At 37.6% G+C, this 12987-nt stretch overlaps 1 protein-coding gene across 1 annotated transcript in view; it reads left to right on the top strand.

Moving 5' to 3' along the window:
* ZNF106 (zinc finger protein 106) overlaps positions 1–12987 on the top strand; it is a 39882-nt gene that overhangs the window by 9191 nt on the left and 17704 nt on the right. The window contains exons 4-10 of the mRNA XM_064658127.1: positions 3051–3242; positions 5436–7526; positions 8315–8945; positions 9832–9901; positions 11492–11646; positions 11747–11807; positions 12094–12435. Coding sequence (XP_064514197.1) covers positions 3051–3242; positions 5436–7526; positions 8315–8945; positions 9832–9901; positions 11492–11646; positions 11747–11807; positions 12094–12435 — 3542 coding nt within the window. The remainder of the gene's footprint in view (positions 1–3050; positions 3243–5435; positions 7527–8314; positions 8946–9831; positions 9902–11491; positions 11647–11746; positions 11808–12093; positions 12436–12987) is intronic.

Here is a 12987-nt window from a genome sequence, read left to right as displayed (position 1 = left end):
TATTCAAATATCATCCTAATAATATGGAATCAAGTTGCAACCAGAGTATACTTAAAGGCATTTTCAGGTATGTGGATTTTGACATAGCCAGAGAGAATTAAATACTATTAAATACCTAAGTATTTGATCTACAGATCTAATTTTTAATCATCTTGCAGCACAAACTTTATATGGAAATGGCAAATCCCTTTTAAATGTCTTTTAAAGGACTAAGAAGTAATCCTCTTTTCAACTCTTAGAGGTGTGGAAGATTCATCGTGTCATGACATGTGTCTTATACCCCAGGAAGGTAGACTCCTTCTGTTCACCAGAGATAAGATGCCAAAATAAGTGAAATTTTCAGCTGATCTCAAAATAATTGTTAGAAGAACAGAAATGCTCTACAAGTTAGCTAACCAGAAGCCAGAAAGCTTCTAGTGCAGAGAGCATTCTGGTTTCAGAGCAACCCCACCCCAGCTGTTCATTAACAGAAGAAATCCTTTTCATGCTCAACAGAACAGATCTCAGCTGGCATGATGCACTTGATCCCAGCCACATCTGCAGAACATGTCTAGCTCCCAAGACCCCATTGTGTGGGGTACGGCAGAGAAGGAAACAAAATTATCTGGGTTTTTTTTGGTTTTGTTGTATATTCTTTTCAACTAAGTAGCTGTATGGGGAACATTGAGTCTACAATCTGAAGTACACATCTAGTAAATAAAGCTCTTGGCTGCTTTTATATTGAGAATACTTCTGTCATGTTTACCTCAAACTTCTTTTGACTGCCTTGTTGAACAACTAAGATTATGTGGTGTTCCCGTATGGTAGGGGAATGTGTAGACATGATCAGTGTGTGTCATGGAGTGTGCTAATTCTGGCTGGTATTAATGGGGATAAGGAAAGAAAAGAACTGAAGGAAATCTAAATTTCCTTAAGTGAACTCCTAGCCAATTCATTTTCAATTAAAGCAGTTGTTCATATAGAAAAAAATAGTGTTTTTTCTTTGGGCTCATGTAGATTAACAACAGTCAGAGAAGTCTAGTCACTAGCCACCTGAGTCTTCGGACTGTCAGTTGGTACAAGAACTACAACTTTGTAATTAGTAACTCTCAAGTTAGAAGTGATAGAAACAAGTTCTTTGTCCTCAGGCCAGCTGCTAAATCACTGGCTTTGTCCAAAGTAAATACAACTTTGCATTTATTTAGTTAGTCTATAAATGAAGATGATAAAAATTTTATGGAAGAATTGAACCATTGATCTTATGAAGGATGTGGATTGTTCTCTAAAACCTAATTAGTACCACTGGAGTATGCTTCTTGTTGAAGTGTCCTGTTTGAAATTATGTAAAAAGAATATAGTTTTCAGCTTTGTGTGCTGACATAAGTTAAAAATAAGACTTACTAGCTATGCATAGCTGTACTATTTGAGTGTGGAGAGGGTTCTTCCAATAGCGTTAGTAAATTTGGTGATTTGGTTATCTCTGTTGGATTAATGAGATAGCCCAAAGTAAAATATATAGTATTTGGGCTTTGAATATTTATTAGTGAGTGTGAAGTGTGCAAAATGAAGTACACCCAACTCTGGAAAATACAGACTAAATTTGGAAGCTACTGACCTTATAAAAAAAATTTATCCAGATGTTTAATCTGAAATTAGTTAGGCTGCAATATACAAAATAATTAAATATAAAAATTCTAATTTTTAATATTTAGTCTGTTTAAAATTAAATCCTTTCTACCTTTGTGTGAATGACTGCATTGGTTAAATATCTCAACTACATTAGTAGGAAAACTACTGATATCCTTGATAAATAAAACATAGCTGCTGCCACTTCATTAACCACTCTGATAAGGATGTTGCCTTAATATCTTGAGTGAAGGTGCATCTTTTCATCTTTTTCTCATTTTATTTTTAACTGTTACCTGGAAAAAATGAGGATTCAAAAAGACATTTGTCTTTTTCCTTTATGGATCCTACTTTCTTGACCTCAGTCATGAACTGTGTGTTGGTATTAAACTTCCATTCTAAGAATTTGGTCTCAAGTGTGCCATGGGGACATGCAGATCTGCTTTTATTAGCTGGCAGAATTGAAAAAAGTATTGTGGATGCACTCAGTGAGTCCTAACTTGGTCCTGCTGAGTTATTTGCAGTGGACTATGCTCTGGTTAATTTTTTTCTGATTTTTTTTTTTTTTTACCTGGTGAACGTATTTTCCTTGTTTAGGTTTCTTATTAGCAACGTATTTCCTTAACACTGGAGTATTGAAAGCATTTGTCTGAAGAACAAATATGGTATTTTTAGAAATATTAATTTCTTAAAAAGAAAAAAGGTAAAAAAACTTGTAACCTTAATCCAGTATTCACTGAAATATGAGTAAAGCCATTTGTCTGACACAGCTGTCAACTTTCTCCAGCTGAAATAATTTCTGTATTTTTTAAGATAAGTCCTCTAAAGTAGAAAGTAGACTTCATGCACACTTGAACCAAATAAAGTACAGTGAACTAAAGACACCCTCCTATCACTCAGTGTGCTGTGGAGTCTTTGGATTCCAGGCAGCAGTCTCAGCTGTCCCAGTTTAGGTTATGTTGTATCAGGATTGGCTGTATCCATGTACTGCCTCCTCCCTTTTCTAAATTTCACTGGGGGAAGGCTCAGGGCAAGGATTAAATGTAGAAGCTGTCACCAGGCTTCCCCAGTGCAGCTGGCACCATGGAAGGGCTTCAGAGCTCCTGCTAGCTCTGTAAGCCTTCCACTCTGCCTCCTCGCTCACTATGTTTCCTCTGAAAAGATTTTGAGTACAACAATTCAAGAAGAATTCCTCCTCCCAGTTAACACAGCTTTATTACCAAGTCTCTTACCTCTTGATTGTTGGAAAAAAAATCTTTTAAAAATTGACCATCAAAAAACTAAACCTTGAAAGAAAAAGCTAGAGAATTCAAGTAACTTAAATACACTGAACAAAACCTAGTTGCCGTGAACTCAAGGACATTCAGAGGAAACAAAGTAAGACCAGAGGTGCCTGCCATGCCTGTTGGCAGAGTTGAAAGTCCACCCTCTGCCTCTCTTCCTAGGGAAAGCAACCATGAATGCCGGGTGTGCAGGGTGACATTGGTGGGTTTGTCATCATATGCCAAACACATCTCCAGCCAGCTGCACAAAGACAATGTTAATGCCCATGACAGAAAAGAGGAAGAGAAAGAAGAGGCAGAAGAAGAATACCTTGACAAAGAACTCATTCAACTAATCAAGCAAAAGAAGGAACGGTGAGTTTTCCTTTCTCCTCTTAGGTACAGAATTGCTTTTAACACAGCGAAGATACACTCTAAGGCTTAGGTGTTCATGAAATGTAAACTACCTGTAGCCAGTGTACTTGTGAGAACAATCCAAGAGACCTGTGTGGATATCATAGTTTAAATGTGTAAATATGATTCTGCTGAATGTTCTTGTTCTGTTGAGCTACTACTAGTAAAGAAGTACCAATATTTTCCATTATGGGTAAAAAGAGTTGTATCTTGTGTTTTGAGAGCCCTAATGTTTTTATTTTAATATTTTACACCCTTTTGACTGAAAGGTTTAATAAATGTGACAGTAATGCTAATATTGTTTAGGATGGAGGATGTCTGTAAGAACCTGGCCTTTTAGAAACTGTTGCTGAACATGTTTTGTTATAAAACATTAATCTGTCTATTTTTAAAATTGATTGGATTGTTCTGTCAATGTCACACTGAGTTCCCATAATCCTTGCATGAAATTTCTTACCTGTTTTACCTTGCTGCTTACCATGAGTTAAACATAGTCTATTGGCTCACTATGAAATAGAAGGCTGCAGAGACTAGTAAGTGTTGCCTTTTATTTTCCACATGGCTCTGCACATGTGCATTGCTTGTATGATGTTCCAGTTGGGAATATATTATTTGAGTAGGTTTATGGCATGGCAATGGTATTAAAGGGGCGTATGACTTTTGAAAGAAGCTCTTGCTTGCTGTGGCTAGAAATTTGAATTAGTGTTTCCAGGTGTTGAAATCTGTTGAGATTATTTGGTTTTGACACCACTCTATCATTCTAGCGTGTCTCTGTACTGCACAATGGTAATGTTTTCATATTGGTCAATGTAGATAGCAAAAATGTCACTTTTCCTGGTTTTATGGTAAAGGAGCAATGCTGTCAGTACAGTGTTGTTCTGAGGCAACTAAAATCTTAGAAAATCTGTCTGCTGGGTGCTCTTTGGAGAAGGGGGAGAAACAGGGATTAAGTTACTAATTCAGCAAAATTGTTTCCATTAGATCATAATCTAGTTGAGTAAGCTCTTAAAATTTACTGTGTCACTTAAACATCGTTTTTTGTCTTAGAGCTCAGATTATTTTATGCAGTAGACCAATTCCCATTAGAGAGTAATTATTCAGTAATCTTTTAGCAGAACCAGAATGTATTGAAAACTTAAAGGTGATGCAATATGAATTTTGAGTTTACTCAAATAATAGTTTTTGGGCAGTGGTGTGAAAGTTTTCTTTCTTGTCCAGGGATCTAGAATGGAAGTATTCCTGTAATGTCAGAATGAAACATTTCTGTAATCAGTTTCTGAAAAAAACTTTTGATTAAAAACTCCTCATTTGGTAGAATAAATACTTTGAACATTTAGACTGCTGACCCTGAGAATAGCTGTCACTATGAAGGTAGCATTTGTCTTTAAATGCACATGTGATAGTTTGCCATGTGTTCATGGTAAGTTGCCAAGCACAAGTACTGTCCAAATGGCAGGAGATAGTGCTGCTGCAAGGCTCATACAGACTCGTTGCTCATACAGACTGTTGGTTAAAACAGGACAAAATATTTTTATATCTCAGGAGCAACTTTTGTGGATGTTTTATATTTGTGTTTTAACTTAAACTTTATAAACTGAGCCATCATCTCAGTTGTTCTTTCTCTCCAGTGGGTAGAATAACTGATTTTCCAGCCTAGCTTTTTTTCTGTTCAGTTCACTCTAGTTACACCATATAACACAAGCATAATAGTCTTCAGAAAAAATATTTATCTCACTGATAATGAATTTTTCATCTATCAAGATTGTTCAACTTGCAAAGATTATACAACATGAAGAAGCTTTTTTTTATTATTTTCTTATTAGCCTGATAACTAGTAAATAGAAAGGACTATTATCTTTCAAGGTAAAGAGAAGTATTTAAGAATTAGTCTATTGAACTGTCCCTGTGCTAAATCAGTTGTTCTTGTAAGAGCAATTTTGAAATTACCGTATTTAAGTAAAGGTACATTAGTTTGGAAAGTCAAACACCACAGAGACCTGAACAGCAAAGCAGCTCAATATGTCATCTCTCTTTTTATAATTAATAATAAAAAAATATTTTCTTCCCAGTGCAAATAAAATGCATAAGGGTTGTGGGCTGTTAGATTTCAGTAGAATAGCATCAGAGTTTAGGTTTTTCTCAATTGTTTTGCAGGCAAGCTGAACCAAGCTGTGCAAACCAAGAATTAGAATGTGATGACAGGAGATCACAGAGAAGGAGAGAAGAAAGAGCTACTTACAAAGAAAGAGAAGCTTATGATCAGTCGTCGTGGCATCATCATAATGCATCGCAAAGGGACTGGAAGTGGGAAAAGGATGATTATATTAGTCCTAGACAAGGCAAATTTTCACACTCTCAGAGGAACCTCAATATAAACAGACATTCAGGTGGCCCAAGGGGGCGCTCTGGGTGGCACCAGAATGTTTCAGGAAGCTCTTCAAATTGGCATAACTATGGGAATTCTGGAAGTGTTCGGCATCCAGGTGGGCGAGGAGGAGGAACATCAAATTGGCATCACGGTGCCAGAGAAAGAAGTTCTACTTGGCACTCAGAGGAAACAGGTCATTTTTCTAGCTGGAATTCCAAGAGTTATGGAGGAAACTGGAAACCGAGTCCTCATGGTGCAAATGGCTGGAATTTTGGAAGCTCAGGAGAGTCCTATTCATCAGAGCCAATTAAATACAATAAGGAAAGGTATACATGGCAGCGGCCAGAGAAAGAGGATGTTCTGCCATACAGGAATCGAAGAAATAGGAGTGACTTGCTCGATTTTACTAGCGATAAGCTTCCTTCTGAGGGGGCGTTGGATTTTGGTACGTCAAAGCAACCAGAAAGCAAAACTTCAAGAGCCAGTGGAAAAAGCGTCAGTCCTTCCAGAGATAAAACGTATCGCTGGACTCCCTACCCATCACAGAAAGCTGCAGAGCAGCAACCATGGTCTGAAGATAATGTTTCTAAAACTCCAGATAAAATGGATTCTGTAGTTATGGCTTCTACTGATTCATCAATGAAAGCTAAAACTTGTGAAGTCAGTGTTAGCCTTTCAAAACTTAAAAAACAGGAAGCATCTTCCTCTTCTAATGTAACCTCAGATCACCTTGATTCTTGCCAGGTAATGAAAGACTGTTCCAGTGGTGAAAAGCCTAACAAAGATGATAGCGGAAGTAATAAGATGCCATCACTGAAATCCCCTCTTCTGAATATCACAGATATGAAGTTATCCTTGACAAAGCAAGACACAAACAGTCTCTTAAAAAATGTCAAGCTTCTTTTATCCTCAACTGGTAGTGAAGAGCAGAATCATTTGAATGCAGTGAACTTGGAAACAAACGGTTTCTCCTCTTATTCATCAAAGCTGCATGGTGCTTGTGCTAGTAACTTACATGAGAACAAAGATGTGCTTGGTAGCAATCTTGGAGAGCCTGTTAATAACTTAAGTGAAGCAGAACAAAAATCTGAAGATGTTCAGTCCAACCATTCCTTGCAAAATGCTCCCTTAAGCTCTTGCAAGGATACAAGTGACCAGAATAGGGAAGAAACTGGGAAAGCATTGCCGAAGAAGGAGTTCAGACTAGATTCATTAGAAGATGTGAGCGGTGATGATTTAATGGGAAGTGAGAAGTCAGAAGCAAGTGTTGACAAGTTGGGTTCTTCTGTTAGGTCTTGTTTACCCTGTGACACTCCTGAAGGTAGACTTGCCACCTCTGAAAAGAAAGATGATGAAAAGCTAGCTACTTCAAATATTACTTCTGCTGAACTAAAAAATTTTACATTTCGGATAGAATCCATGGTTTCTCCATCAAGCAGTCAGGATGGTTTGCATGTGGATTTGAAAACCTCGCAGGATGGAGAAGGGAATGAAGAGTGTGTCAAGTCACATGATCAATTTGAAATGGAAGGTTTTGACAATCCTTCAGATAATGAGCTTCAAAAAGGAGGAAGCCAGTCAGGAGGCCTTCTTCCTGATTTAAGCAAATTTGGCCTCCCTGCTTCTCTGCAAAGAGATCTGACACGGCATATTAGTCTGAAGAGCAAAGTTGGGACACATCTCCCAGAGCCCAATCTCAATAACGCACGGCGCATTCGGAATGTGAGTGGCCATCGGAGAAGTGAGACAGAGAAGGAGTCGGGGCTTAAACCCACCCTCAGGCAGATTCTTAGTGCTTCCCGGCGAAATGTAAACTGGGATCAGGTCATCCAGCAGGTAACCAAGAAGAAACAGGAACTTGGCAAAGGTTTACCAAGGTCGGTAGCTTTCCTCTACCATTCCTCTCTGGCCATGTTGAGGGGGGAGGGTTATTTTTCTCCATATCTGAAATGAACTCCAAAATCTTAAAACTAAGACTTCATAGTGAAGCTTGCTATGCCATGATCTTTTGCATATACGAATAATATAGTGTTTTCATCATTGCTGCTGTGAACGTCTATCCATAGGTAAGTAATAGTAATCTGATTAATACGTTCTGATCAGTTCATAATGGTTACTTTAATATCTGAATGTGGATGGTAACAATATGTCTGTTTTTCCAGTTCTGGTAATTGGAAGAATGTAAAAATGCCATCAGGATGAGAACAATGCTGCTTATTTCCTTTTTTATTCAGGACTACAAGAAATGCTTGCATTGCTGCAGGCACTATAAATGCTCCCTTTTCATTTGTTAATCTTTTATTTTGATACACAGTTTGCTTTTGTATTTAGAGGAAGCATTTACATAATACTGCATTTTTGAAAGTTTCTTTAAACCTGAAGTTTTTTGAAGCACCTTGAACAGGCACAAAACTGGTTTGGAATAATTGTAACAACATGATTTCTGACTTGAAAATCATGCTGTCAGTTCTTAGCCACTAAATCTGGTTATGTGATATGCAAAAGCTATTCCATTGCCAGATGAGGTAGAAAGCACAGAATACCAGTGTAATGACTTGCCAGATCTCTTAATGCACTACTGTGCATTTGGGGGAGGGAAAGGCTTCTCTCTATATTTAGCTGGCTTGTAACGTGTGTATTTATTTTTCTTTTTATCTTGTTAAAGGTTTGGCATAGAAATGGTGCCTCTTGTTCAAAATGAGCAAGAGGGTCTAGAACTCAGTGAAGATTCTGATCTGTCTACTCTGGAAGGATTCCAGTGGGAAGGGATTTCCTTATCAGTGTCTGGCTCAGCCAGAAAACGTAGCTTTTCTGAAAGCAGTGTCATAGCAGACAGAAATCCTTCTGCTTATAGCTTTTTCAGTGAACAAGCCAAAATAAAAGAAAGTGGGCAAAGGCAAATAATTGCACCCAGCCACTCACATCACATAACATCTGGATATGAGGCAAGCACTGACATTGAGGCTGACCAGAAACAGGAGACAGAGGCATCGTCTCTTACTTTGTCACCTTTTATGTCTGAAAGAACTGAGACTACTGGAAGAAGTCACAGCCTAGAGGCTGCCTCTGAGATCACAGGCCTCACAAAACAAGACCAGGAGAGCCCAGAGAAGAGAACAACTCTTCTTGAAAAACAAAATGTACTAGAGATCTTGGAAGAGAATCGTCCAGCTTCAAATAGTACTTCACTTCTTGCAGTGTCTAATAACATAGATGCAGCTACAGATAGTAGCTGCACATCTGGAACTGAACAGAATGACAGCCAAGGACTTGGAAAGAAGCGGAGAGCAACTGGAGTAAGTGTGCAATTCTGTCCAGCTTTGGTGCCCTAAAGATTTATTTTCCCTTTTAATGGTCATTCAGCCTTGGAATGGTCTTTGCAAGGAGGACTTTCTCCATTTCATTGCCTTGTACATTGATAACAACAAGCTAATTTGCTTGTTTGACTTAATTTTCTTTAAGAATTTGTTCCATTCTGCTTCCTAGTGCAGGACTTCTGACAATATTTTTTTATTAGTAGGAATGACAAATGCTCTTTATTTGATTTGGTACCTGGCACTCTATGTTGGTAAACAAGAGCTGTTAAAATATTTCTGTGGAACTACTTGGTTTTTTAGCAATAATCTCTGTGTTTCCCAATTTAAATGGAAGCTAGGTTGTAGTAGAAATTTGCTTTCCTTAGGTGTTCCTGATTTTGTGGTTAAGCAAGGAAAGACAAACTTTTTTATGAAACTATATACTTAAAATAATATTCTTAAATCTAAATTTATTTCGCAGTCCTGTCTTGGACTTATCCAAGGGTAAAAAAAAATGTTTCTGATCAAATTCTCAAAATGGCTTTGCTATATGCAGAAAACAATAATTTTAATTCCTCACTGTTTAATCCTCAACTAAAACTGTAGAGCAAAAAATCTGACTCGGGTGTGGTCTTAAACATTTGAGTGAGAAGGCTATCGTCTTATTTAATATTTCTTCCTACTTGAGATGAAAATGTGGCACTCATTTTGTTGTCCTCCCTCTTTTACAAGCAGAGCAAAGGATGAGTTATACAAGAATGTGCAAAATAAATTGTGTGTTCTTCTCCATGGGTACAAGTAATGGTTGAAAAGACAATGGATATTTGACTTTTTGATTTAGACAAAATTGTTCTTGTAACTTGTTAATATATGATTTTACTTGCAGGAGGGATCATCTCCTGAAATCCCTAGTCTAGAAAGAAAGAATAAGAGAAGAAAAATCAAAGGTAAAAAAGGTGAGTGAATATCTCGTATATGTATGCATCTGGTGTAGAGGTTAAAACACCCAGCAGTATTTTTGCTTGGCTAAAGTACTAGTTCCTTAATGTTGCTTTGGTGCTTCTTGGGCACTTAATGAAGGTCGTAGGGTAAACTGCTCACAAGTCTGCAACACGTTCTTCTTTGTGGACTTGTATCTCTATTTGTCAGAAGTTGTTTCTAAGAAAAGGCTATGTGCATCGTTTCTGCCTGCAGTTCATGTTCCTGGTTGTGCAGATGGGGCCTTTGCTTTACCCTGCTCAGAGAAGTGAGGTTTGTTGCCTCTTTAGATGGAAGTTCTGAAGGGAGAAGCACCCATCGCTCCCTTCTAATTTGCCATGCATGTTTCCCTTTCCAATTCTGGGTGGTAATACCAGAAAATTTGTATTCTGTATAATTTTCTCTGTGTTCTGTTTTTGACATTTCTGGCAACAGTTTCTAATTTTACTCCTCCTTCCCTGTTCTTAATGGAAATGAATGTAGAATGCCTAGCTCCTTCCTGCTCCTGACCGAAGAAAACTCTTATTCTGGCATTAGACAGATCTTTCTCAATCATGCCTAACACATCTGCAGCACCGTATATCAAAATGAACCATCTGTGTTTTAGGCCGAATATTTCTTTGGGAACTAAATCATTGCAACACCATCTGGGAGCTTTGGGGTCCAGAAGATGGCTTTCAAATGTTCCATTTTTCTTCCTTTTGTTATTTATTTATTGATATTAACAGTTGTTTGGAATGCAGAGCAATTAATGTGAATTTTCTTGTGGGAACTAATATTTCACTACTTGAAAAGGTGGGGTTGTTTATAAGCCTCTGTCTTCAATGACTAGCATCTATTATACAGACTAATAACACATTGTACTTAGTAAAATCTCTATTTCCCATTAGTTTGCTTTAACATCATATGTAGTTGGCTTTAAGTCTGCAACTAGACAGTGACCAAACTGAAATTCAGTTTGTTTAGAGAATATCTGTAGTGCCTGAGGTCTTTAGGAAGTTGTATAGAAGGAGCTTTTACTGAGTACAGTGCTCAGAGACTCTTTCTGAAGAGATTGCAAACATGAGTTTTATGGCCCAAAATGATCCTGAATAGTAAGCTATTTTTTTATTGTTGGGTTCTTTTTCTCTTAAGCAACCTTTCCTTGACTTCTGAATTAACTGAGTAATTTATCTTGTTTAGCTTGAATTTGCCTTTGCCTTTTGATTATGTTAATGGCAAGTGTATATTTGTATTTCATGTACACATGTACTTCAAGAAAAGATCTTTGTGGAAGAGATTTACTTTGTTTAGCTAAACTAAATCATTGCTGGCAAAACTTTGATGGAAATAGTTACTAGAGTCAAAGTGGAGATCCTGTAAAGAGGAATACTCGACTGTGCTCTTCTTCCATGTAGACATGGCTATTCCTGTGCATAAATACTCTGTTTCAGCTTCTTGTGTGATTATTAATGCTTGACCTAATTTATGTGATTTTTACATTCTGAGGTGTTAGTATTTATTGTGGTATCATGTGTAATGTATCTTAATGTACTGTACAATCACTCTACATTGTGTTTCTTTCTCAGAACGTTCTCAGGTAGACCAGTTGTTGGCTATTTCGCTGAGAGAAGAAGACTTAAGCAAGTCCCTGCAGAGTGTGGACACCAGTCTCTTGCAGGCTAGGGCTGCCCTGCAGGCTGCATATGTTGAGGTTCAACGGTTCCTTGTATTAAAGCAACAGGTAACAGTGGGTTTTTGAAACTGTCTGAACTACAAGTTAGCAGCCTGAAAAACTGCCTGTTAAATCAGTAGAACTGATACAAACCACAACTGTTTTGCAGATAACAATGGAAATGAGCACACTGAGAAGTCAGAGAATCGAGATCTTACAGGGGCTACAAGGTACAAGATACCATAAAACTACAACAGAATGCTGACTCTCATATTCTTGAATCTGCTCCTTTTAACTGTGCAATAAAATTGTGGACTTTCAAAATGAGGTCTTCATTTCAAGTGTGATCTGTCAATTTTGGTAGTGCCATCTAGTGGCTTTTTGTCAAATTTTTCTCTTCCTTGACTGTGTGTCTGCAAGAAATGAGCTCTTGGCACAAGTAAATTTTATTGTAAAATATGAACATTTTTGTTCTGTTTGGGTTTTTTATTTATTTATTTTGTCTCTTGACATTAGAAACCTATGAACCTTCTGAACTCTCAGAGCAACTTCCCTGCAGTGTCTTAAGTGAGAGAAGAAACAGCAAATCTCAGATGGCAGCTGACTTAACTCCTGCAGGCCCTCTCCAGCCCCTTTTGGACCCTTTGTATTCTTCTGTACCTCCACTAGGATCTTCTGTTCATGTAAACACGCCATCACCATTCCAGTCTTCTGGCAGCACACCTGCCGATGCTCCTGACTCCTCAGTACAAGTTAAACGAGAACCTGTGTCTCCAAAAGGCACAGAGGAAAATGTGAATTCTGTACTCCAGAGTTCTCCATGTGCTTCACGAGCAGAAGAAGTAAAGCAGAAGGATGGTATGTGTAGCTTTGCTGTGTTATAAGAAAATTAGCTTTAAGAAAATAAGGAAATTTTTTCCTTTTTCTTTTGGGGAAATTTTTCCCCAAAAGAATATAAATTGTGTCTGTCATGCAGGGGTGAACTCCCATTAACTTGTGTAGGACTAACTAGTTCTGCTTTAAAAATAGAACAAACATGAATTTGAAGATTATATCCTCTTAGAATAATTTAGTTAACTAAAACTAAAAAAACCCACTAAAACAAGAAAAAAAACCCAACAAACCTTAACATCTCCTCTATAATTTTTGTCTTCTACTCTGCATTGTTTAATGAGTGTTGGTAGCTAAGAAGTCTGCTTACAAAGGAAAAACGTGTGCCTGAAAATATAAAAAAATATTTAAAAAAAAAATTATGACCTACTACATTGAGAGTATTCTGTGTTTTAATTGGGCCCTGCTGAATAAGCACAAAGAGTATCATTTGTAGTATTAAGAAAATAACACTCCATCTTCTCCTAACTGGATGTTAGGCACTGTTCACTCACGTGAGGGGAGTGGGAGTGAGTAGGG

Source organism: Pseudopipra pipra, chromosome 6 (assembly GCF_036250125.1).
Source record: "Pseudopipra pipra isolate bDixPip1 chromosome 6, bDixPip1.hap1, whole genome shotgun sequence".
Taxonomy (NCBI): Eukaryota; Metazoa; Chordata; class Aves; order Passeriformes; family Pipridae; genus Pseudopipra; species Pseudopipra pipra.
The sequence above is the reverse complement of the archived record's forward strand: the minus strand, read 5'-3'. Positions and strand labels throughout refer to the sequence as shown.